The sequence below is a fragment of the Leptomonas pyrrhocoris genome (genome assembly GCF_001293395.1).
Source record: "Leptomonas pyrrhocoris isolate H10 chromosome Unknown, whole genome shotgun sequence".
NCBI lineage: Eukaryota > Euglenozoa > Kinetoplastea > Trypanosomatida > Trypanosomatidae > Leptomonas > Leptomonas pyrrhocoris.
In genome coordinates this window covers 28,626-51,871 of record NW_015438393.1, presented here as the reverse complement: position 1 = coordinate 51,871, position 23,246 = coordinate 28,626, and the positions used below count along the sequence as shown (strand labels likewise).

The 23,246-nt window shown below is 60.5% G+C and overlaps 6 protein-coding genes across 9 annotated transcripts; all 6 read right to left on the bottom strand.

Annotated features, from left to right (window-relative positions):
- Positions 1-684: 684 nt before the first annotated feature.
- ABB37_09910 (surface antigen-like protein) lies at positions 685-1,701 on the bottom strand (the record flags this gene model as incomplete). Its single annotated transcript, XM_015809583.1, has 1 exon — positions 685-1,701. The coding sequence occupies exon 1, from the start codon at positions 1,459-1,461 to the stop codon at positions 685-687; it is 777 nt and encodes a 258-aa protein (XP_015651793.1). The 5' UTR covers positions 1,462-1,701.
- Positions 1,702-2,406: 705 nt separating this feature from the next.
- ABB37_09909 (hypothetical protein) lies at positions 2,407-8,328 on the bottom strand (the record flags this gene model as incomplete). Its single annotated transcript, XM_015809582.1, has 1 exon — positions 2,407-8,328. One exon carries the CDS (start codon positions 8,326-8,328, stop codon positions 2,407-2,409), a length of 5,922 nt encoding a protein of 1,973 aa, XP_015651792.1.
- Positions 8,329-9,819: 1,491 nt separating this feature from the next.
- ABB37_09908 (putative mitochondrial hypothetical protein) lies at positions 9,820-10,620 on the bottom strand (the record flags this gene model as incomplete). 2 transcript variants are annotated; one of them, XM_015809580.1, is made up of 1 exon in its annotated part: positions 9,820-10,620. In XM_015809580.1, exon 1 carries the CDS (start codon positions 10,465-10,467, stop codon positions 9,820-9,822), a length of 648 nt encoding a protein of 215 aa, XP_015651790.1. In that variant the 5' UTR covers positions 10,468-10,620. The 2 variants fall into 2 exon arrangements, with proteins under 2 accessions (XP_015651790.1, XP_015651791.1); XM_015809581.1 differs by having other exon boundaries at positions 9,820-10,573.
- A 3,214-nt stretch (positions 10,621-13,834) lies between these two features.
- On the bottom strand, positions 13,835-16,849 carry ABB37_09907 (hypothetical protein; the record flags this gene model as incomplete). Its single annotated transcript, XM_015809579.1, has 1 exon — positions 13,835-16,849. One exon carries the CDS (start codon positions 16,847-16,849, stop codon positions 13,835-13,837), a length of 3,015 nt encoding a protein of 1,004 aa, XP_015651789.1.
- Positions 16,850-17,739: 890 nt separating this feature from the next.
- Positions 17,740-18,316, bottom strand: ABB37_09906 (putative mitochondrial hypothetical protein; the record flags this gene model as incomplete). The annotated part of the gene is made up of 1 exon (XM_015809578.1): positions 17,740-18,316. Exon 1 carries the CDS (start codon positions 18,205-18,207, stop codon positions 17,740-17,742), a length of 468 nt encoding a protein of 155 aa, XP_015651788.1. The 5' UTR covers positions 18,208-18,316.
- A 1,133-nt stretch (positions 18,317-19,449) lies between these two features.
- Positions 19,450-23,052, bottom strand: ABB37_09905 (hypothetical protein; the record flags this gene model as incomplete). 3 transcript variants are annotated; one of them, XM_015809575.1, is made up of 1 exon in its annotated part: positions 19,450-23,052. In XM_015809575.1, the coding sequence occupies exon 1, from the start codon at positions 21,508-21,510 to the stop codon at positions 19,450-19,452; it is 2,061 nt and encodes a 686-aa protein (XP_015651785.1). In that variant the 5' UTR covers positions 21,511-23,052. The 3 variants fall into 3 exon arrangements, with proteins under 3 accessions (XP_015651785.1, XP_015651786.1, XP_015651787.1); XM_015809576.1 differs by having other exon boundaries at positions 19,450-21,667; XM_015809577.1 differs by having other exon boundaries at positions 19,450-21,662.
- Between the last annotated feature and the right edge of the window lie 194 nt (positions 23,053-23,246).

The window sequence follows — 23,246 nt, the reverse complement described above, 5'->3', positions numbered from 1 at the left end:
TAATATATATATATATATATATATATATATATATATTTGCCGCGTGGGAGAGTCTTTTTCAAAGTAAAAAAAAATAAAACAAAAGAGAGAAAAGGAGTGCAGCTAGCCGCTCGTCCAAGTCTGTGTGTTCCTCAAAATCGAGTTAGTTTTACAGACTTTTCTCTTTTTTGAAGGAAGGAGAGGCGTCGGAGGTGTGTATGTGTGTGTGTGCGGGCGGTAGGGAGGAGGAGACACCAGCTTGTGGAAGCGGTCGACCTGCGAAACCCTCGACGGAGACGATTCCACCTCTCAACAACAACAAATACACTGAGGAACGAAAACGACACACACACACACACACACACACGTTGATGTTGACCGGGAAACCGGCAGCGTGATTTGAAGAATAATAAAACAAGAAAGATTTCGCCGTCCGTTTTGCGTGTTGCTGTTCTCCGTTTTCTGTAGGAGCTGCACAGCCACTTTATTTCCTTTTTTTATCATTATGATGAGAAGTCAGCGCTGCGAATAGATCCACTCAACGGCAATGCCGTGCGTCGTCGCGCCGTGGCCGGAACCACGACGGCAACAACAAAATCGCGTACAGAGACAGAAGAAACAGAAAAGATTGCTTTTTGCGCCCAGCAGCTCTCGCCTTCTGGAGCTCCTCCCCTCACCACCGCTTTCCTTCTTCTCTCACCGCACTTAAAGCACGAGGGCGGCCGCGACGCTCAGCACCACGGCGGCAAGGGAGCCGAGGGCGAGGACCGGCGCGCTCGCCGCGTTCGGTTTCGGTTTGGGTTGCGGACGCGCTTTGCAGGTGAGGTCCTCCGCCGTGCACACGTTTGCTGTGGCGCAGGTCGGCGCCACCAGTTGCGGCTGGTCGTTGCTCAGCTGCACGCGCATATACAGGCTGTTGGAGAACGCGGCGGGCATGCAGCCGCACAGCGGACAGCCGCTCGTGTTGAAGGAGACCATACCGAAGGTGGCCAGACTCTCCGGCACGGTGCCGTGCATCAGCGTGTTGCCGTTGAAGTGCATGTACTGCAGCGAGGGCATGCTGGTCTTGTCCCACGCCGGCAGGTTGCCGCAGGCCTTCGTGTTGGACACGTCGACGATGGCGAGGTTGGGCAGGTTGTTCCACGACTGCGGGATGGTGCCTTGCAGCGACGTGCCGAGCAGGTACAGCTCCTGCAGCTTGCGCAGCTGGCCGAAGTGCTCCGGGAACGTGCCGGTCAGCGCGTTCATGGCGAGGTTGATGCTGATCACGTTAACGTTAGCGGGGTTGAAGTCTTTCTTCTTGGGGTTCCATGTAGGGATCGTGCCGGTGAGGCCCAGTTTGGGGAACAGCATCGTCACCTGCTGCTTCACGGTGTCACACGAGATGCCCTCCCACTTGCACAGGTCGCTGCCGGACCACAGGTACTTCAACGGGTACTTCTTCGACCACAGCAACACGAAGTAGTGGGTGTCGGTGTCCATGATGGGGCCACTGGCGGCAGAGGCGGAGAGACCGAGCAGGCAGAGGAGCGCGACGACTGCGACGGCCACCAAACGGACGACATTGTGGAGCGGCATGACGGCGGCGGTTAGCGGAGGCGTGAGAGCTGTATTGGTGATGTAGGTAAAGAATGGGGTGAAAAGCTGCACACACTGCAACAACAACCGAAAGACGCTGCGGCGGAGGTAGAAGAAGCGGCGAAGTCGCGGGAGCGTTTATCTGGGGGTACAGAACCACCAGATCCACCGCATCGCATTAGCGGATGCATCGTTGTGTGCGAGAGAGAAGAAGGAAGAGGTGGGGGAGAGAAAGAGAAAGGAGGTACGTGGAAAGCACCCCGGAGAGGCGTTTAAAAGGACGTCCCCAAAGGCAGAAGAACCCGTGTAGGGCTACGATGCGCTGTTGGTTTCCGTTTTTTGAGCTTCGAGGATTCCGATATCGGCAAAAAAAAGCCTTCCTTCACACCCTAACAACACCAGCAAAAAGCGTTACCTATTCCTGATAATGATACAAACCTCGACCGGCGAGATACCGCTGAGGCACGTCAGCGAAGTACCCCGTGAAATGACCAGTACGGACTAGGAGAGGTGGCTCGGCAACCTCTGTGAAGGCAGCCGTGGTTCTCCGTTGAGGAATGATAATCATAAACAAAAGGTAATATAACATTTCCTGCTTTGGACAATTAAATCGACACCACCACGTTAGCAGACGTTGGCAACACCGCCCCACATACCAAGCGGTCGTCTGTCGTACTCGTTCACCGTTAAAAAATACAATAATAAATTAAATCACAACAGAAACACCCTACAAGCACGGGCGCGAGCACACACACACACACACACACACGTGCGCTCACTCCGCTCTCCGCACCTTTGCCTCTTTGCCTTTCTCTCTCCCTCCGTATATCTGTTCCTCTCTTGCCCTCCTTATAGCGGCAACGTCAGCAGCGCTCGCTGCTTTGCGACCAGCTCCGTCAGCGAGGGCAGCGTGCGCCTCGGCAGACCCAACGTGTGCCGCCGTGCGGCTTCCATCTTCGCCTGCCGCTCCAGCGTGTCCTCCAGCGTCTCCTTCGCTGCCGCAGAAAACGGCGTCGAGCGGGCGGCGGCCCCGCCACCACCGCCGCCGCTGCGTAGCAGCAGCTGGACGACGTCGCCATCCAGCACATGATGGCACTGAAACGACTGCGGTGGCAGCATCGTCGGCGGTGACAGCAGCGGCCGCATGTGAGCGTGCAGCAGCGGCTGCAGGTAGGCCGCCAAGGCGCCGTCCTCCTCGGTGACAAAGGGCAAGAAAGCCCCGACGCTGCCGAGGGCGGTGCTGTAATAGAGAATCTTCGTGGCCAGACTGGGGTCGGTGCCTTGCGAGGGGTCGTAGGGCTGCACACGCAGGGCGGTCACGAGCTGGCCCGTGTGGTGCCGCGCCACCTCCTGAAGCGACTGCTGCGTGCGCAGGTACGCCTCCTCGGCGATCAGCTCCGCTTCTTTTAACTGGCTGACCGGCTGCGCAAAGCGCGTGCGGGTGTCTTCGGGGATGCGCAGGAAGACGACGGTGCCGAAGCGGTCCGCCGCGGCGATGGTGCGCTCGTCGAGCACGGCGAGACTCGTGATAAACCGCGGTACACGGTCCGACATAATTTGCAGTAAAAACGAAGGCGTTGCGGCGCTCCCCCCGCCCGCACCGCCGCCGCCGCCCGGCTGCAGCGCCGCAATAAACACCGAGGCGTCTACCGTACCACAGACAATGAGCAGCTGCCTCTCCCGGGCCAGGCGTCGTGCTGTGTCGTCGCCGTACGGGCACTGGTAGAGATCTGTCGCGTCGAAGGACGTCATGTGCGCGTTGCCGTTGCGGCTCCCCGGCGGGGAGGCAAATACGTAATCGATGGCGTTGATGCGCTGGCCCGGTGTGTGGGCGAGGTGACGCCGCCGCAACAGCTGCTCCCTGCCCCACGAGTAGATGCGCAGCCCCTGCGCAGAGCCCATGCCGACAAGGAGCAGCCCAACCTCCTCGCACACGCACAACGCCGAGGCGTAGTCGGGACGAGCCTCCGCCGCAACGGCGTCGGCGTTCAGCGCAGGACGCGATGTCGCCCCTGTGTCGGCGGTGCCGTCGGGGCGAAGATAGGTGCTGTGTAGCAGCTCCAGCCGCAGCGGGCCTGCCACTGCGCTTTCGGCGGCACCGCCACCGTTTCCAGTGCTGCTCGCACCGCTGCTGCTGCTGCTGCAGCGAAAGGTGCGCAGGAACCCTTGCTTCCACGACGCCCCAGTACCGCAGCCCGCGCCGTGTGTGTACTGAGAGGCCGTCCCCACAATCACCACCGGTTCGCGGCCGAACTCTTTCAAGAAGCTGCCGACCACCACCGCGGTGATGACCTCGTGCGGTTCGAAGTAGATGGGCGGCAGCAGTCGCTGCGCCTCCTGGTGGTAGAGCTGCAAGACGCTGTTGTGCGTGTTCGCGCGCCCGAGGGAGCGCTGCGGGGCCGTGTACGGGATGCCGCCGTAGCGCGCCAGCGCCGCCTCCGGGCTCGTGGACGGTGCGGTGTCGCCGGAGGTGCGTGCATGCAGGAAGGCGAGGTCCTCCGCGCGGTGCTGCTCCACCTCCTGCCGTCCGTGACTGCGGTGCTCCACCCCGCACAGGATTAAGTAGGCGGACCGGGTCGGGTGCTGCAGCAGTCGCCGTCCCGCCAGCGGCAGCGGGTGATGGCGGAAGCTGTAGGCGACACCACCTGCGCCAGCACTACTCCTACTACCACCACCACTGCCGCCACCACCACCACCGGCTGACCCTGTGCTCGACACGTACAAGGCGAGCTCGCGGTTCTGCACAGCAATAACCACCTCCTGCTGCTGCTCACGCGGCGCCACGGTGATGCTGCCAACCTTCGCGGACAACTCCTCGCTCTCGGCCGCGCCGTCCTCCAGTGCCGCGAGGGCCGCTGCGGTGCTCGCCGGGGACCCGTCCGCGGTGGCGCCGACGGCGGTCGACGCGCTGTGGCTCGGCAGCACAAACCGAGCAAAGGAGGCGGGCCGCGTGGGGAAGCTGTAGGGCGTCATCCGCACCGCCCCTTCCTGCACCTCGCACCGCCACGTGCGATCGCCAGAGACGACGTAGCAGTACGTCTCGCCGTCGCCGGCGATGAGCTGACAGGGGTGGGCACCGCACCAGAGCTCCGCCGTGGCGGTAACCTTGGCCGAGGAGGCGTTCAGTTCGCACCGCGTGACCATGCCGTCGCTGTGCCCGACAAAAAGAAAGAGCCGCCGGCGAGCGCTGCTGCTGCCGTGTCCATTGCCGCCGCGTCCGCGATGCCCAGCGGACCGCGCCCGTCCCTTCGCCGCGGCGGCGGCCAGAGCTGCCATGGCGTTTCCACCGCTCTCCACGTCGCCGAGGTAGGTCAGCAGCAAGGAGGTGATGGACACCGCTGACGCGCCGGCTGCGCTGTCCTTCAGCAATCCGCGGCGACACACAATCTTCTCCAGCGGCTCCCGCAGCTTACGCGGGTGCACGACGTACACCTCTTGGTTCACCGTGGCGATGGCGGCGAGCTGCTCGGTCTGCGCAGCGGCGGCAGCAGCAGCAGCGGCGGCCGCAGCCGCAGCTGCACTGCTCGAAGAAGCGGAAGACGAAGACGCCCCTGCAGAGGCTGTGAACGACGAGTTCCACAGCAGCCCTTGCAGTTCCCGCTGCAGCGCTGCCGAGACGGCACTGGCGGGCGGTTGCAGCAGGGCCACCACCGGCGCCAGCGGAAACGTCGGTAGTACATCGCGCTGCTGCAGCTCCGTGCCGGCCAAACCGAAGTCAAAGCTGGCGATGCCTCCGCGCTGGTGAAACGATAAAAGAATCGTGGACGGCGTGACCGCCGCGGCGAGAACGGTGTTGCCGTGCGGATGTGTCCAGCTGGTCGGCACCACGCTGTTGTCCCCTCCTCCTGCTGACTGCTGCTGCCTCGATAGACTCCCGGTGGGGCTCAACACGTGAATTCCACGCGGCGTCACTTGCACATAACCGCAGCCGTGCTGCAGCGTCGTCGCGGCAATCGTGCGCTCTGCGGTGATGAAGTTCACGTGCGTGTCCTGCTCCACGGTGCGGCCGATTCTGTAAACGGTGGTGCCCTGGCGGGTGCAGAGCAACACCCGGTCCGTCCAGACCTGCTCGCGGGCCCCGCTGAGCGTCGCGGCAAGCTGCCGAAGCGCCTTCAGCCGCTGGGCCTGCTGACGAGCCGCACCACCACCGCTACCACGCAGTGCCTGCACGCCCTCCTGCGCCGATCGCGTGCGAACAGCGGTGGAGGCGGCCGTCTCAATCGCGGCCTGCTGCTGCCGGGCCAGCGCCTGCATCGACGCGGCGGAGGAGAGCGGGATGACAGCGGCGAAGACGGCCGGCAGCACGTGGCGCCCTTCCAACTTGGCCGCGTAGCCGTAGCGGGCCTGCACCAGCGCACTCTCCGCCCCACGACCGCCGACGTAGTTGAAGAAGATCTCCGGCTGCTCGCCGGAGGCAGGGAGGGCGGCGCTGCCGTCGTCGGGCATCGTCGTGAGGTGTGCACCGTCCTTGTCGGCGGAGGCGGAGGCAGAGGTGAGGTGGGGGAGAAAGCACGTAATCGCCGGTGTGTTGGGGAGGCTCTGCAGCTGCGCAACGTGTTGCGGACGCCGGTGCGGCTGGAAGACCTTGATAACGCGTGTCTCTACCGCGGTGTGAACGGATGCCGGCGCGGCACTTGGCGGAGGCATCGTCGTGTTGTTCTTGGTGCTGCTCGACTGCGCGGTCTCGCCGTCAGTTGAGGGTTCCTGCTTCACTCGCGGAAGTGGTGGGAGCATCGCGGAGGAGGAAGAGGACGCTACAGCTGTGGGGTCTGCCGGCTCGGACTTCACAGCCGAGGCATTCGCCGCCTCCTCGCGTGGGCGCTTGTGATCGCTGCTGGCCGTCCCCGCGGAGACGTCCTTCTCCCCTTCCGGCTTCACCTCTTCAGCTTTCGAGGCCGCCGCCGCCGCTGCGACGGGCACCACCCGTCCCCGTCGAACGCGCTTCACGACGTACTCGCGGTCATTTGTGTAGCCGTTGCTCTTGATCTTGTACAGCTCATGCAGCGCGCCGGCCTCGCTGCCGAGGAAGAGAAACCCGCGGCGGAAGAGCGCCATCGCGGAGGACGGGGGCAGCGTGTCAAAGTAATGCACGGCGAGTGGATTAGGCACGGGGGGCAGCGCCCCGCCGTTCGTGTGCAGCATATCAGGGTTCGCCTGCAGCAGCTCACGCGTGCGCAGGGCATCGTACGCGCGCTGTACGTTGCCGGTCTCCAAGAAGACGCGATACACATCGCCCTGTTCATCTTGCAGTAGTAAGAAAAAGCGATGGCCAAAGCAGGTGAGCGTGTGCTGGATGACAGAAGGGTCGTAGAGCAGCTCCGCGCAATCCATGCGACGAGGAAATGGGTAGGTGCACTTGAAGACGCCGGCTCGTGCGGGGATCGCGCCGCCGCCTCCCTGTTGCTGCTGCTGCTGGGATGCAGACACGTCATACCAGATCAACTCCGTGTCAGTGCAGACGAGGACGCCACCGGGGCCGTAGGGGGCGGCAGGCACGGCGATGAGTCGATGCGCCGTCGCCGGCACATGCACGAGCTGCGTCCGCTGCACCTGCTTCAAACTCGCTACGTAGGCATAGAGCACGAAGTGCTTGTGGTGCGGCAGTGAACGCGCACCGCCGTCGGGTGGCGCAGAGGGGGCCTGTTTGAGAAACGTGCCACCTCCCACACCTGCACCTGCCGCTGCTGCGATTGTGGGACTCCCCCCCTCCCGCGCCTCCACCACCTCCTCTTCTAACACCGCAAAGACGGCCTGGTCCAGGTAACCGTCCAACGCACAGGCCGAGTACAGCACCGTCTGCCGCTGCACCTCAATCGGGGCCCCAAGCTGGAGGGCGCCGTTCGCGCGGCGGGCGTTCGCGGCGCGTCGACGTCGCGCTGCCCGTCGCTCGCGCGCCGACTGCGGACCCCGCCGCTCGCCCTCCGCACCGTCGGCCTCCTCGTCCTCCGCCTCGCTCCCGCTGCCCCCCTCGTCGTCGCCCTCCCCATCGCTGTCCGCCCCGTCCTGGCCGGCGTTGGTGCCCGTCACGGCATCCCAGCTCTCGTTCCGCACCAAGGGCACCAGCACCTTCGAGCGCATGAGGGCTATGATGAAGAGCGCGGTCCCGGCCGGGTCGACCACCATGCGTGCGCCGGGCACCGTCAGGCGAGCGCCGCTGCGGCCGAGGCACGCCTCACTCACCTTCACAAAGGCGCCACGCAGCGAGGTGGCCACAAGCAGCGTGGCACCATTACCCCCACCACCGCCGTTGCGCTCCTCGTCCTCCACGTCTGCCCCCTCCCCGCCGTAAAACAACCGTGTCGGGACGGGCGGTTCGGCCAGCTCGTAGCGCAGCAGCGTCACGTAGCCCGTTTCGCTCGTCAGCGCAAGGTAGTGCACCCCGCTTCGATGCGTGGTAGTGCTAGCGTCATCTAAGCCGCTGCTCTGAATCGACGCGTGACTGCTGTGCGATTTCGCCATGGCCGACGCGCTCGTCGGGACGGCGACGGCGGCGTACACGGCGGACAACAACGGCGTGCGACAGATGCATTCGATGCCGCCGTTGACGTCCTCTGCGTAGAGGCGCCACAGCTCCAGCACGTTGTGCCGCACGAGCACGAGGTCGTGCGCATCCGGCATGGTGAAGGAGCCCTCGATGGCGTGCGTGACGTTCTGCGTGGGGATGAGGGTCTGGTGGTAGAGCAGCGTGTCATTGCCGGCGGTGTTGGTGGTGGCCGCGGTGGCGGCGCCGCCATCGGCTGCGGCTGCGTCGGGCGCCGGGCTGCTGCTCATTGCCGTGATAGCGCTCCTCTTGTGTGATCCTTCTCTAGTGGGTGTTTTTTTGTTTGTTTATACCTATATTTTTATATATATATCGGTTTTCCAAGACGACGACGTCGCAACCTCCTCGGACTGATGTCTCGCTCAGAGGAGAGAATTTTTCAATAGGAAGAAGTACTCCTTCTTGCTAGTATCTGTTATTGCTATCGTCTGCACCGCAGGTAGAAGGTGCGACGCCGCAACGAACCAACTCCGCCCCCCTTCTCTCTCCCCACAACAACAACAAAGCAGGAGTAAGAGCGGAAAGGCGTCTTCTAAGCCGCAGGGCCGTTGAAAGCCGCGAGGAGATGACGACACGTTAATTAGCGTTACAGTCAACGAGAACAGCAAATCAAAAAAAAAATAATTGACGGCTCTAATGTGAAACCAAAGCGCTCACGTCCTTCTCAAGTGGTGAACTGCAGAGTTGACGGTGGAGGCACACATCACGCGGGTTGAGGTCGCCACAAACATTTGTGCAGGAAGAAAGAAAGAGAACACATGCGGAGGAGCAGAAATGATAACTGTACGTCATAGAGAAGCAACAAAGAGCTTACATGAAAACGCGCGCGTGTGCGTGTGTGTGTGTGTGTGTGTGTGTGTGTGTGTGAGGACTACTTGAAAACCGTTGAGGGCGAGAGCGAGCGAGAGGCACGCAGATATTCAAAGGCGCAGCTTTCATTACGTTGCGGTACGCCTTCCCACGAGTGCCTGGTTGCTGCACTGGTACGTAGCACCACCTGTCCAACGGACAGCTCACACGATCAGCGTGGTGCTCCGCCGCAAGAAGAAATGCAGTCACCTCCCCCTAGAAAAAAAAAGCTTAAGCTGCCAAAACATCGGCAAAGCGCAGACAGGGAATGCCGTCTTCGCGACGTCCACACGCCGCATTGCAGTCGTTCTTTCTTTCTTTGGCACAGTTCCTTTTTTTTTCCTTTTTAAAAAGAATAATGTAAATCAATTTGATGAAATGGGAGAAAAAAACCCCTTTCAGAGCACATTCATGTGACGTCAACGCACCCACCAACAGCCAGCAAATACAAACAGACGGCAAATATATATATATATATGAGCAAAAAAGAATCAACCTCATCAGCGATCGGCAAGACAAGAGGAGCACCACAGCCACGAATGCTGTTACCCCCCCCCCCCCCGGCCTCTCTTCCCTCCGCCACTCACACACACACACGCGGCGAGACGAGACAGCATACAAACAAACAAAAATCAAGTCGACAAAAGAAAGAAGTCGTCGAACAGCGCTACGTGTGAAAAGTAAAGAAAAAAAAACGGAAGCGAAAGGCATAAGAAAACCTCCGCCCACTGTGCAGTCTACGAAACGCACCAACACCACCAACAGCACCACCAACACCAAACTCACGTTTAATGGGAATCAATCGAAGCAATCAGAACTTCCACGATTTAAAAGAGAAAAAAGAAGGAGAAGGAGAGAGGAGCAGTTGCCGCTTAACTAGACTTCGAGACCACCGTCGGCCGCTTCAGCATCGCCAGCGCATCTTGGCGGATCTCCTTCTCCGTCATGGCGGTGCCCACCGCGGCATCCACAACACCGCCTTCTGCAGCCGCGTCAGCGCCGCTTTCCGCGTTCGTCTGCACCTTCGCCAGCCGCTTCCGTTGCGAGGCGAGCACCGGCGTGGGGATATCCCACGTCTCCGTTCCAATCACCCGCATCGTGTACCAGAAGAGCGCAATCGCCAGCGCGCCGAGCGACAGACCGATGTAGTTCGCGTATCGCCGCTCATCACCGTAGAGCCAGTCGCGATACATACCCGTTTCGTCGAAGGTACCCTCGCCCTGCGTCTCGCGAAGGCGGTAGTCCTGCCCACCGGCGACGTTCGTCACCAGGTTGGCGTTCTTCCACCGCACGGAGTTGTGCAGCTTGTGCGTGGTTTTGTATACGGGGAGGCTGTGCGCCACGGGGGGCCCTTTGCGGGCGCTCCGCTCGCCCGGCTTGAGATCGAGCGGACCTTCGAAGAGCTCCTTCCGGAAGCCGCGGACGGGCGTCTGCACGATCGCCGCAACAACGGCCGAGGAGGACGGCGCCGTGCTGCCAACGATGGCCACCGTCAGCTGTGCCACACGCACTCGCTGCATCGTTCTGATTTCTTTATTCTCCTTTTTTTTTGGGAAATGCTCACGATGATGATGATGATGATGATGATGTGGTGTGTAATTGATTTCCCTGTTTGCTCTCAATGCTGAGGACACCGTGAAGACGAGTGGCAGGAAGGCACGGTGGGCAAATCTCCATCGACAGCCGTCGCATGGCAAAGAGGACAACAGCGAAGGAGATGAAAAAGCGCAGAGAAGGGGGAGAGAGAGACGTGGGAGAGTCGAAGTCTCGCTGAGGAGCGCACGCGAGCAGACGCGTGACACGCACACGCCGCAGTTCAGGAACGTGCGTGTGTGTGTGTGTAGAAGTGACGAGGGGCAACCTTAGTCTAGGCGGTGTCAGGCAATCCCCTCTGCTCCACCCACTGTGGCACATTTTGGAAACGAGAGAGGGAGGGAAAGCGACGATTTGGACTTGAAAGCAGCGTCGGCGAAGGCGGCCCCAGCCTCAACTTTTTTTCTGTTTTCCTCGTTTACCTCCTCCTTCGTTGACTTGGCGTGTGTTGAAAGCGGACGCATTGGAAAAACCAAAACCACACGTAAGTGTAGAACAATAAAACGAAGAAGCTACGGTACGAACGTTGATGAGTGACGTCTTGCCACATTACGGCATCAACAACAACAACACACACATAGATACACATGGACATATATATCTGCATTCTAAGAACTATCGTGGAAGCCAACCCTCCCCTCCCCCCGATAATATTTATATCCCCCACGACGAGTCACGAGTGGAACTGCTTTTCAGCTATTTTCCCTAGCCTTCCGCCCACGCCGTACGCAGGACGACGAGGTGCGGGTTGACGCCGACGGCGGCGAAGACGGCGCGTGCGAAGGCGCGGGAAGGGACAAGGGCGTCCGATACACCAGCGAGCCACCCTCCCCAACGAACACCTCACTGCGGCGACGACGCACTACCCGGCGCACCACCACCGTCTTGTGCAGCTGCGGCGACTTCCGGGCGGAGGGCCGCTGCATTGACGGAGACGGGAATGAGGAGGAGAAGGAAGAGGATGCGGAAGAAGTCGCCGGAACGCCGTCCTGGGGGGCGGCGGACGCGTTGCGAGCGGAAGAGAACGTTGGCGAGCTCGCAGAGGATGCTGGGGACGTGGTCGTTGATCTGGATCTGGAGGAGGAGGAGGAGGCGGAGGCGGAGTTGGAAGCGGATGGAGACACCAGCTGCGCCATGACGCGTCGCCGAGCAGACTTGCGCGTATTTTGATATTGTCCTTCCTCTTTTCCCTTCCTCTGAGATCGCCGATGGTGCGAGCGCTGCGACTTGTGAGATTTGTGAGGCCTGCCCGAGGTGGTGGAGGGGGGCGAGGACTGCCGTAGACGTAGTGGGGGCACCTGGGTGGGGGCGACGGGGTCGGGACACCGAACACTGTCCCCGTCCCTGTTGCGGAGGTCGTTGCTGCTGTTGCTGGGACTGCGACGGCGGTGGTGCTGGTGGTGGCGATGGTGGCTGCGGTGACGGGAGGGATGCGAATTCGACCGTGGCGAAGCCGGGCCTTCTTCCTCACGTATTGCTTTTGGTTGACGCGCTGTGTGCGAGCGCTGGGGTGCCGGCGGGGCAGGAGAAGGCTGCGGCGACGCCGCGACGGGCGGGGGTCGGTAGGGCTGATGCGGATGCTGCTGTGACCGCTTCCTCGCTGCGGTACCGTGCGACGGCTGCGGCGTCCGGTTGGAAGCTGAGTTCGGCAGCTCTACTTCACGATTCACCGCGGCCGACAGCGCCGTGCTGCTCTCCGGTGCGGAGGGGTGATGCGGCGGGGCCTGGACGGTGGATGCGTCCGTCTCCGATAGGAGCGACAGAGGGTGTGGGTCTGCGTGGACGGGCACACCCACTGCTGCTGGAGGCACTTGCACCAACGACGGCACAGGTGGTGTGTCTGCCGTCAGGGAAGGCTTGCGTGGGAGAGGGCTGTCTTGCAACGAGGCGTTCTCGTTCTTCCTCTTATCGGCGTGAAGGCCGGGAGGAGCCGCTTTGTCGTCCCCGGCTAGTTCTCTTACCTTCGCGCTTGCAGAGGGTGACCGCTCAGCGCTTCGGCCGCTCTGCTTCGGATGACGCCCACCACCGTGATGTGCCGCCGCGGCTTCTGCCATGCTATTGGCGAGGGCCGCCGCGGCTGCTGACGCTGCCAACGAGCGCGGTGACTGCAGCGCCCCTTTCTTATGGTGCAGATGGGAGTTCGCAGCGCGTGTTAGTGACGGCGGTGACTGTGGTGGAGGAAGCGGATGGCGCCCCAGATCGGTAGGGTGGTGTGGCGGATCTCGAAGCGACGACGAGCCGATGGAGAAGGAGCGCGCAGCGGACGGGGTCGGCGAGAAGGAGGGGCGCACCAACACCGCTGCCGGCGGTGACGAAGCGAGTTCGTTGCTCGCTGCCCCACGTGGAGCCGCGTCCGTTGCTGTTGCTGCTGCTGCGGCGGCGGAAGGCTCGTGAACATCAGCAGCGCCGGGTGCGGGTGGCGCAACAGCCGGCTGCTGCCGCCGTGGCTGCTGCGGCGAAGAGGAAGGAGACCCCGAGGTTACCTTGACTTCCAGTGAGCTCGGTGACACTTCTGAAGTGTCATGTAACGGTGCCGCGGCCGGCTCATTCGGGAACGTCGCGGTGCTGCGCAGTGGTGCGACGGCGGAGCTGGAAGTCGACGAGTTCAAAGATGACGTGGACGGCAGCGAAGGTCGCTTGTCCGTCTTCCACGCAGACACCTTCGGCTGACTCGCTTTCACGGCAGTGTCGCGTACCACGCTGGCAAAGTGCGGTGTGCTCGTCCGCAAAAACTGTTCTCCTGAAGCTGCTGCTAATGGTGGTGGTGTCTGCGTGTCTGCGTGATATACCTTTTGACTCGACGCCGTCTCGCACGGGGGTGTAGCGGTGCCGTCCGGGTTGCTGCTGTCTTCGGGGTGGAGAAAAGATGATGTCAACAGTGGGTGGGCTGCGGAACTGCGCTGCTGTGTAGAGGCCGGTGGTTGGTGTTGCTGATGCAAAGGTTTTCGCGTGTTTCGACCCTCGGGTCCTCGCCGCGCTGCGGAGTTGGAGCGCGAAGGCACAGTCGTAGCGGCAACAGCGGCGTGGAGGTCGAGGGCGGTTGATGCTACTGATGCTGCTTTGCGTGGCGACAGGCTTGTTGCGGAGGCGGTGCTCAACGAAGGGACGATGGGCGCCCCTCGATCGCTAAAGCGCTGCCGCGGCGTGCGTTGCGCCGCCGGGGATGCTGTGAGCTGCAGCGAGGGAGTGCCGCGCGCCCCCGCCACATCTCCCCCCGGGCTGCTGCTGCCGCTGTTGTCGATCGGGCTTTGCACGCCTGCGCCGCTGGCTTCCGGCGGGCTGCCTTTGTTGTTGCTATGATTCTTGTGGCGGCGGTGCTGGTCGTCGTCGTGGTGGCGGCGCCGCTTCGCTGAAGCGTTTCCGTGCGTTGTCGCGGGTGATGCCACCGTGTCCCACGCCAACGGCGCCAGGTCCGTCGTCGTCGTCGTCTGCAGGGCGGCGGACGGAGCAGAAGACGGCGGGGTGGAAACGAACGTGGGCGACGGCGACGGGGCAATCGTGCTGGCGTTGTGGGTGATGTCCACGGGGGTCAGTCGCTGCTGGCGGGCGGGGTTTTGCTGCTGCAGCTGCGGTGGCGGTGCCTCTCTGCGAGGAGACGACGACGACGACAGGGGAGGGCGCCGCTACGCTCAGCCGAGGCAGCGCGCCCCGCGGAGCCGCCACCGGTTTTTGATGCCGGCGAATCGCGTCCTCCAGCTCCGTCTGGCGGGCCACCGCCGCGCGCACCGCTGCCGATAGAACGTGACTTCCTTCGACAACGGAGAGGTAGGAGGTGCTGACGCCGGTGCTCGTGGGGTTCGACAAGTTTATCATCTGCGCCGGCTGAGGATCAGAAGGGGTGCGTGGCTGCTTCGTCGGGGCCGACACGTCCTGGCGGTGTCGCGCACGGCTCGACGACGCGTAGCCCTGAACACCACCGCTGCCGCTTTTGAGTTTTTCCTCGCTGAAGAGATGCGGAGGTGGCGCAGAAGAAACCTGTGGCGCGAAGGTGATCAAGGCTGGTGTGTCGGGCTGCGGGGAGTAGGTGCTGGTCGAGACCGCTGCGGTAGATGCTGCCGCAGCGGAGAGTTGGGGAGAGGTAGGGCTCCATGACACAGAGGGGTGCCCACCGTCCTCCTCTTGATGCCTGTGCGTCGACTGCGTAGGCAACGGCTTCCGCTTCCGCTTGCGCCGGCCCTGCAGTTCTGGCAGGCGGGTCTGTTGACGCATTTCGTCTTCGGTCAGCATCGCCGCGCCGGCCGGCTCCTCGGGGAGGTCCCCGTCCTGAACGGCGCACCGGTCAATGAAAGGGCTTTCGTAGTCGTCCGCATTGGGGAGTTGCACGGCGGGCGGCCCGGCCGTTTCGCCTCCTTCGTCTTCTGCGCTCGACCTAACCGGGAACGCAGGCTCCTCTTCGTAGGCGACAAGCCGATCGAGCAGCGCCTGCCGCAGAAGCTTCCATCGCAGCTCCAGCTCCTGCAGGGCACGCGCACGCGACGCGCACACCACCTCCGGCGTCGGCCGCAGCAGCACGATGGAGTGACTCTGGCTGACCGGACCGGCGAGAATGTCGTAGGCGGACAGCGGGGCTGAGGAGAGGGTGTTGCGACGTAAGACGGCGGTGACGGGCTCGTCGACCGCCGTGGCGATAGTGGTGGTGGTGCTGCGTGGCAGAGACGTAGCGGGCTGGAAGGCGTAGTTCAAGTCGGATAAGACGGACGGAAGGGTGGAGGGCAGCAGTAAAGGACATTTGGTATCGTTGTCTGCTGCAGCTGCTTCTGCTGATTCCCCGCTCGGCCACCGCGGCGCCGCTTGCGGAGGGGGAGGACGGTGCGCCGAGGAGCCGGCAGACTCGCCGTCGTGGCCTGCGCCGTCGCCGCCACCTTCGTTCCACTTGACAACGGGGGCTATCGACAAGCCAAAGCCTTCGCTGGTTTCGTCAATGGCGTAGACGACGTCCACAACGAGCTGCATCGGACTTGTCAGCGCTAACGCCAACACCACGTCGAAGCGCTCGTACTGCTGCAAAAGCCCCAACCCCTGGAAATCATCACGCAAGCACGCGGCGCCGGTAAAGACGGCTCGAGTGTTTGTGATGTGTGCTGGCCAATACAGCGCGCGCCCATTGGCGTCCTCTGACAGCGCCACCAGCGGCGCATCGCCAAGGATGTTGCTGTGCATGCTGTTTGACACGGACGTGTTGGCGAGCGCGGAGGAGGCGAGCGAAGTCTGCGCGGCCTGATCACCAGCAGGTTTGCCGTGTCGAGTGCTGATGGTGTCCTGGTTGCAGTTGCTGCCGCTGCTGCTGCTGCTCTGCTGCTGCAGCTTCTGCACGTGCGCGTTCCACTGCTCACGCTTGCGCGCTTCAATGTTGATCGAGCGGAGTACCGCGCTCACCTTCGGAGAGGCGGACTTCCCCGGCGGCCAACGCGCTAAGATGCGCTGCAGTGGCCTTAGCAGCTGTTGAGACGGCAACGGCGCTGCGCCTGCAGCAGTCAATGGAGCTGAAGAGACACTGGAGGTGGACGACGACGCCCACACCGGCAGCGGCGTCGTCGTTGGCGTCGTCGCCGGAGCAGGAGCAGGAGGAGAAAGGGAAGGGGTAACCACGGCTGACTGGGTTGCTGCTGTTGCGGTGGACACCGACAAGGCCGAGGGCAGTTGAAGCGCTTCACGTAGGATGTGCACCGGACAGCGTCGGCGACTGAAGTCCGTCATCGCGTTCGATGACGGTGATCCCCCTGCCCGTCCTGCGTGTGCGTGATGGTGCTGGCAGTCCGTCACGTCCGCAGCGTTGCCGTTCGTCGTGCCATGGTGGAAGACTGCGGTGGAGGCGGCGGCCGAGGCAGACGGAGAGGTGTCCGCCATGAAGGCGGTGTCGGCGTAGTAGGCGGCAGGAATCGTACCGGCTGGTATGGCCCACAGCGGCGGGTACGCTCGCCGGATCGTGTCGGCGACGGAGAAGGGCGAACGCAATGCATGAAGATCATCATTAAGAAAGGAGCTGCATGTATCTGACGACGCTGCTGCGGTGGCGCTTGTGTCCTGCAGTGGTGGAGGTGTACTGTGGCTCGACGCGGCGGCCAAGGCGGCGACGGCGCTGCGCAGCTTGGGGTACCACCGTGTCCACGCATGCAGCACCTCACGGCTGTACGCGAGCTCCTGGGTTGGGCCAAATGGTTCGTCCGCCTCGGCGAGGTCGGCGTCGCGGTCGCGCTGCAGTCGCCGCTGCTGCTGCTTGGCCTGCCGACGCCGTTGCAGCTCTTGGAGGCTGGTTTGGAGGGCATCCGAGTCGTCGGCGCTTGTGGCGATGTCGCGGATCGATAGCATAATGCGATGATGCTTTGCGTTCTAGGTGACGGAGGAAACAAGCCTTCTTTCTCCGCCTCTTCTCTCTCTCCTGCTCCCTTACTTTTCTTTCGTATTACTAATATTACTACTGTTGTTCTACGTGGCAGTGATGCAAGAACAAATCGAAGGTAAGTGGTCGAGAGGGAGAAGGAAAACCCATGTATATCTTAGATGTGCATACATATATATATATATATATCTACAAGTAAGTGTAGCGACAACTCAGCGTACCAGCGAAGTCGCCTGATTCCTCTCTTACTACCCTTAAAACAAAAAGCGGTAGAGTCACAACAACATCAACGGTAACAGTAGAGCAACAGGAAGACACACACACACACACACGCAGAGATGAGGTATGACGTGGAAGTGAAGAGGAACGCGAGAGAGGGGGGTGGAGGGGAAGGGAAGGAGAGGAGGGTGCACCACTATCATAGGGATGACAAACGTTTAACGGAGCGCAGCGCAAGACGGTCCCGGAGGAACCATACCCATACCCATATCCAGACGCACGCACACACACACACAGACGACTTCAGTCTCGTGCTCGAAAAAGGAGAACCATGGAGGTTTCAATGTCTTCTCTCTTCTCTCTTACATTTGTTTACAACGTGTGAGAGACGAAAACGAAAACAACAACAACAACAACATCACCAGACAAGCACCAAACATGCCCCGCAGGTCGCACAGCACACACCGAGGCAAACCGCAGACAACGCACGGGGTAGGGCGCACCTCGCCCCATCAAGCACACACACGAGATCCGCCATTGTCCGCCGCTCCCGCCCTGCAAACTCGTACTCCTGGAGATAAATGCGCTATATATAACCCCTCGTCCTTCTTCCGTTGTTTTCAAGAAGGAAAAACAAAAATTAGCCCTCCGTGCGAGAGGGCTGATGAGGCGGCACCGAGTCCCACGACTCCGGGTAGCGCGGACGAAGGCGGTTCCCGTACTCGTCCGAGAAGGCCGGACCCGGCGCTGCTGAGTTGCGCAGCATCGGTCCTGCTGCAGCCGTAAACTGCAGTTGCGATCGCAGCTCCTGCAGCCGTGCTGGGGACAGCGCCTGCCGTGGCCGGTGCAGCTGCTCCTGCACGCCGAATGCGCTGCTCTGACGCGTTGACGGCTCCTGCACCGCGCTGTCGCTGACACGCGGCGCCGTGTACGCGGCCGGCTGGGAGTAGCCCTTGATGCGGTAGTACGGCTCACGCAGCACGGCCTCGTTCATTTCGACGGTGTCCCGCTTCAGCCACTGCGCTTTGCGAGCCCAAGTGGGGAGCGGGTGCAGCAGCTCTCGCCAGGCGGTGCGGTAGCGGTGGAGGCCGCCGGTGCGCTGCAGCATTACAATGAGATAATAAAGGAAGCTAAGAGCAACAACTGACAGAAGCAGCAATGAAGAAATGCGCTTACGCGTATTGCGCGAGGAGCGACAAGGCTGTCGACCGGCTTCTGCGGTTCAGAGCAGGAGGGGGATAGTGCGGTATACGAAGAGAAGAAAGGTTGGTGCGAGAGGAGGTCAGATTATTATTAGTATTATTATTATTATTATTATTAAGTGGTCATGGTCTTTCTTTCACTTGTGCGAGACACACACAGGAATTACATTGCAAGCTCGTACTGGAGCACTACTTCGTTTCATGAACAAGACGTGGAAACAAGGCTCGTAAGTTATATAAACACACTCGACACTGATGGGCGAGGGACACACATACGCACACCGCGCTAAAGCTGTGCATTCTTCCTTTCCTTCCCTCGGACCCCGTCTTAGGGCGGCTGACAACGCGGCTGATTTCGCTGCCCTGTAGGAAACACAACGGAAGACACCACTTGAAAGTACATTAGGCAAATCCTGGGCGCCTTCAACACGCTAACATGCACACACACACACACACACACACACATGCAGCACCCCGTGGACGCTGCCACGACCCGGTCGTGGCAATCACACGCATTCCCACAGATGCACACACACACACACACGGTGGATAAGGAGTGAAGGAAAAGCACAGGAGGACAAGAGTAAAAGAAGAAGGCAAATGATAACCATCAACAACGACGGCAACGCTTGCAAAAATGTGAAATACAGCGCATTAGACATCAAGGGGAGGGAAAATACAGTAAAAAGAAACCAAATTGGAGTCCGTCAAGAGGAGGCAGAAACCGTACATTGAATCACGTAGTACAAAGCGTACATCTCTGTATACCCTCCCCCCGCACATACACACACACACACACACAAGGTAATACTCGCAATGAAAGAGAATGTGCCGAAGGCTTGAGCGTCAACATATGCAGCGGCGGCTGTTACAACAACTGTCGCGAGAGAGAAAGAGAGAACGACAGAAAGAAGGCGTTTTAGATTATTTCGCGAGAAGGCAAAAAACAGAAAACCCCAGAAAAGTGAGGAGGAAGAAAGAAAGGAGAACTCTAAAAAAAGAAATCTAATGAGCACAACCACAATGACAAAGGAAAATAAATCAACGAAACAAAGAAGGCGTGGGACAGAAACGCCGCCCCTTGACCGAGGAGATACGGCCTCCTCAGCTCTTTCCTTTCCTTTCCTTTCTTTTTTTGCTTTTCTGGTCTAGCGGCGAATCGGACGGATGCCTTTCGGCTTCGCCACCGTTGTCGCGCACTTCGGAATGTGTCGGGCCGCGACATCCTCCGCAAACTTCCGTCCGCAGTGCGGGCACGGCACGCGGTCGTCGTACTCCTCCGGAAGCGGTGCCGGTGGCGGTGCAAACCCTCCACCGCCACCACCGCCCTGAGGCTGCCCCCGTACCGCACGCATCGCGGCTTGAAACTGCTCGTGCTGCACCTTCCACTTGGGGAGTTTGCCTTTAACGGCATCACTGCCCGCACCACCACCACCAACACGACCACCACCGGCAGCGACACCAGCACCACCACCTCGCGCATTACGCGGAGCCACGCGCTGTACCTCCTTAATCCCCTCCACCCCATCTAAACGCTGATCGCGCATGTTGAACACCTTTCGTGGTTTGTTCGCCTGCTTGCGGCACAGCGCTTGGTGCCGCGGCAGAACCGACGCGCGGAAGGTGCGTCCGCAAGTGGGGCACGCCGCTGTCGGTTCCCGCGCCGCGGCGGCGGCCTCCGCTGCGATCATCTCGTTTTCCGGCGCGTCCGCAATGCTGAGGCCACCCGTCACGTCCACCGCAGCACCGCCGCGGCTGTCTGGCGGAGCCATGCCGGGCGGGTAGGCGTTGGACCAATCACTCATACCCCCTCCAGCGCCAGCGCCGACTGGTACGTCATCGAGCAGCAGCGGTGCGCCACCACCACCACTACCACCACTCACGGCGCTGCGGTTTGTTGGTGGACGTCGACCTGCTGCGGCTGTACTGCGAGGTTGAGCAGCAGCAGAAGCAGGGGGAGGTGAGGATAGGTATGCGGACTCCGAGGCGTGCCTTTCATCGTAGCTGGACCGACGGCCATCACCACCACCACCACCGCTGCTGCTGTTCGGGACTGGCTGAGACACACGAGCAGTGGAAGACGATGACACCCCTGACGGTGGGGCTTTGCTGCCAGGAGCAGGGCGGACCGCGCTCGCCTTCGCTGTCGCGCCCGTGCGGGGCTTCTTCCGGGCTGCCGCGCCGCTTGCGGAGGACGCGACGGGCGGCTCATTTGCGTAGTCGACGTCCACGTCGGAGTTCCAAGCGGGGCGGTGGCTGCTGTGGCGGCCGCTGGGGCTGCCGCGCAGTGGCGGTGCCGCCGCCGCACCACGGGCGTTCTCCTCATCCCCGTGCGGATCTGCGTCTTCGTCTTCTTCGCTGCCGTACGACGGACGTTGCGGCGGCGAAGGCGCGCTGCCGGCGGTCAACGCGTTGTTTGCTTTCGACGAGGATGCCGGGCGGCCGCCTGCTGCTGTCGGTCCTCCACCACCGTTGCTGCTCGCACCGCCATTCCCGCTACCCCCACCCTGCTGCTGCTGCCGCCGAAGGCGCTGCTGCTCGCGCTTGAAAAACGCGATGCTCGTGCGGAGGGACTCGAGGGAAATGCTGGCTCCAAAGCCGGTATTGTTGTTGCTTCCTCCACCTCCGTTGGCGCTCCTCCGGTCCGTGCTCGACGACGTCGAGGAGTTGTTCGACAGCGCCAGTAGGCTGCTCACCGACACCGCGTTCGCGCTCTGCCCGGCGCCCGGGGGGCACACCCGAATAATCTGGTTCGACAGCATTGCCCAGAGCTGCCGGGCCTGATCGGGGGTTATAATGCCCGCCTGCGAGGCCTGCTTGAAGTTCGCCTCTTTCACATACAGTACCCGCCCCCCATCCGTTGGCGAGTCCGCCCCCGCCGCTGCGGCTGCGTCGGAGCTCCCATGCGCTGACGACGGATGACGGGAGTGCGGCACGTGCGGGGGAGGGCGTGAGGAGGCGGCGGCGCCACCACCTCCGCTGCCCTGCGAGGCCGTCGGTGACGTAAGCGATGGGGCGGCCCCACCACCACCACCGCCACCGCTGACGTCACCACCCCGGTTGGGCGACAGCGGTAGCTGCTGTTGTTGCTGTTGCTGAAGGCGTTCCTCACGGAGCTGCCGTGCGCGGTCCATCTGCGCCTGGCGCTTCGCGGCGTAGTCCTGCACGAAGTCGCTCGCCGGTGTGCGAGAGTTGCTGTTGCCCCGCATTACGCTGGTGGAGAATAGAAATATATCTAGATAGATAAATAAAGAGAGGAATGTGTGTGTGTTCGCTTACGGAGTGCTTCGAAGGAACCACACTAGATGCACCCGCCCACCCACGTCAAGCGCGCGATACTGACACGTCGAGCGATGAATCTGCTCTTGGCAGAGTCGGGAGGGGGGGGGGGTGCAGTGGCGGCGAAGAAACGAAGAAACAGCACAAAAACCAAAAGAAAAGCGATCGAAGAAGGAAAAAAAAGTTTGAGGGGAGAGCGGCGGCGGCGGCGGCGGCGGAGGAGGAGGAGGAGCGTTAAGACACCAAACCCAAAAATCGTGCACAGTTGAGGGTAAAAGGGGCATCGCCACGGGGCAGCGTGTGCCGTCTAGAGCTCTCCTTCCGTTAGAGGGCAAGTCGGAAAAGGAGGTGGTGGTGGTCAAGAGTCACTAGGAAAGACCAATCAAACCAAAGACACCCTCTCGTGATGCGTTGCCAAGGAGAACGACCACGACAGCGCGTACACGTTTTGCGGTTTTTGGAGTGAGACGTCAAGGAAATAACACCCACAGAGAGGAGCCGCCGAAGCAATGGCTATGACAACCAAGAGAGAGAGAGAGAAAGAGAAAAAGAAATAAAAAAACAATCAAAACACACCCGGACACACAGAGATGACGACGGACCGACACACACGCACGCACAGAAGCGTCTTATCCTTTACTCTTGCTGATCAGAACGCCGTATATATATTTCCCCTTTTGAATGGAGATCCGTTTGCGCAGAGACATGTGTAATGCGTGTGCTTGTCGGCCGTCGTTGTACATGAATCGTACAGCTCAATGAGCTGCGATGCACAGAGAGCGAGAGGGAGAGAAGAAGATAGGAAGAGAAATCAGAGGAAAAAAGAAAACACACGAAAATAACAGGCATCACAAAGATAAGATATAAAGAAAAGCGAAGAGGACGAGAGGCTTAAAAGCCTAAGGGATCGTTGATGATCCATAATACCAACGGAGGAGGAGGGAGACCTCCCCCCCTTCTCTTCACACATACCCACCCACACAAACACACTTAAAACATGCCTCAAGAAAGCGTGCCGAGCGGCCTTCAAAGAAGGCAACAGAATCAGCGCTGCACAGCGGCGGCGGCTTCAACTCACGCTAAGGGACGTTACAACCCACAAAGCACAGCAACAGTAGAAAAAAAAGAAAAGTCTAGATGATAAAACAATACTAATAATAGATAATAATAAAAGGAAAAGAAACAAACCAACCAACAAACGAGGAAGGGAAAGGTAATTAATGTCAGGTAAATAATTGTATCCATATATATAAATATAAATATAAATATAAATATATAAATATAAATTGATGATGAAACAGGAAAGGAGGGAGAGAGAGAGTTAGTTAGAAGGGAGAATCAATGTCGGTAAAGTACAATCCAGTCAGGTTGTAGAAAGAGAAAAAGAAGGAGAGGCAACAAAACAAAAGATAATAAAAACAGAAATAGGGAAAGAGGAGAGAAAGGTTGTGCAGCGTTGCGTTGCAGCCGCTGACTGAAGAACACGGAGAAGGAGGAGGAAAAACCTCAAAAACAGGAATAAGAAGGATAGGAAGTCAAGAGTCGAAGTGATTGCACGGCATTTAGGGAAATACATAACTAGCGAGTACCTGGCATCAATGTCCCCATCAAGGCTACTCATTGTTTCTTCACTATCTAGTATCTGCCCCAATTCCGTTCTTCTTTA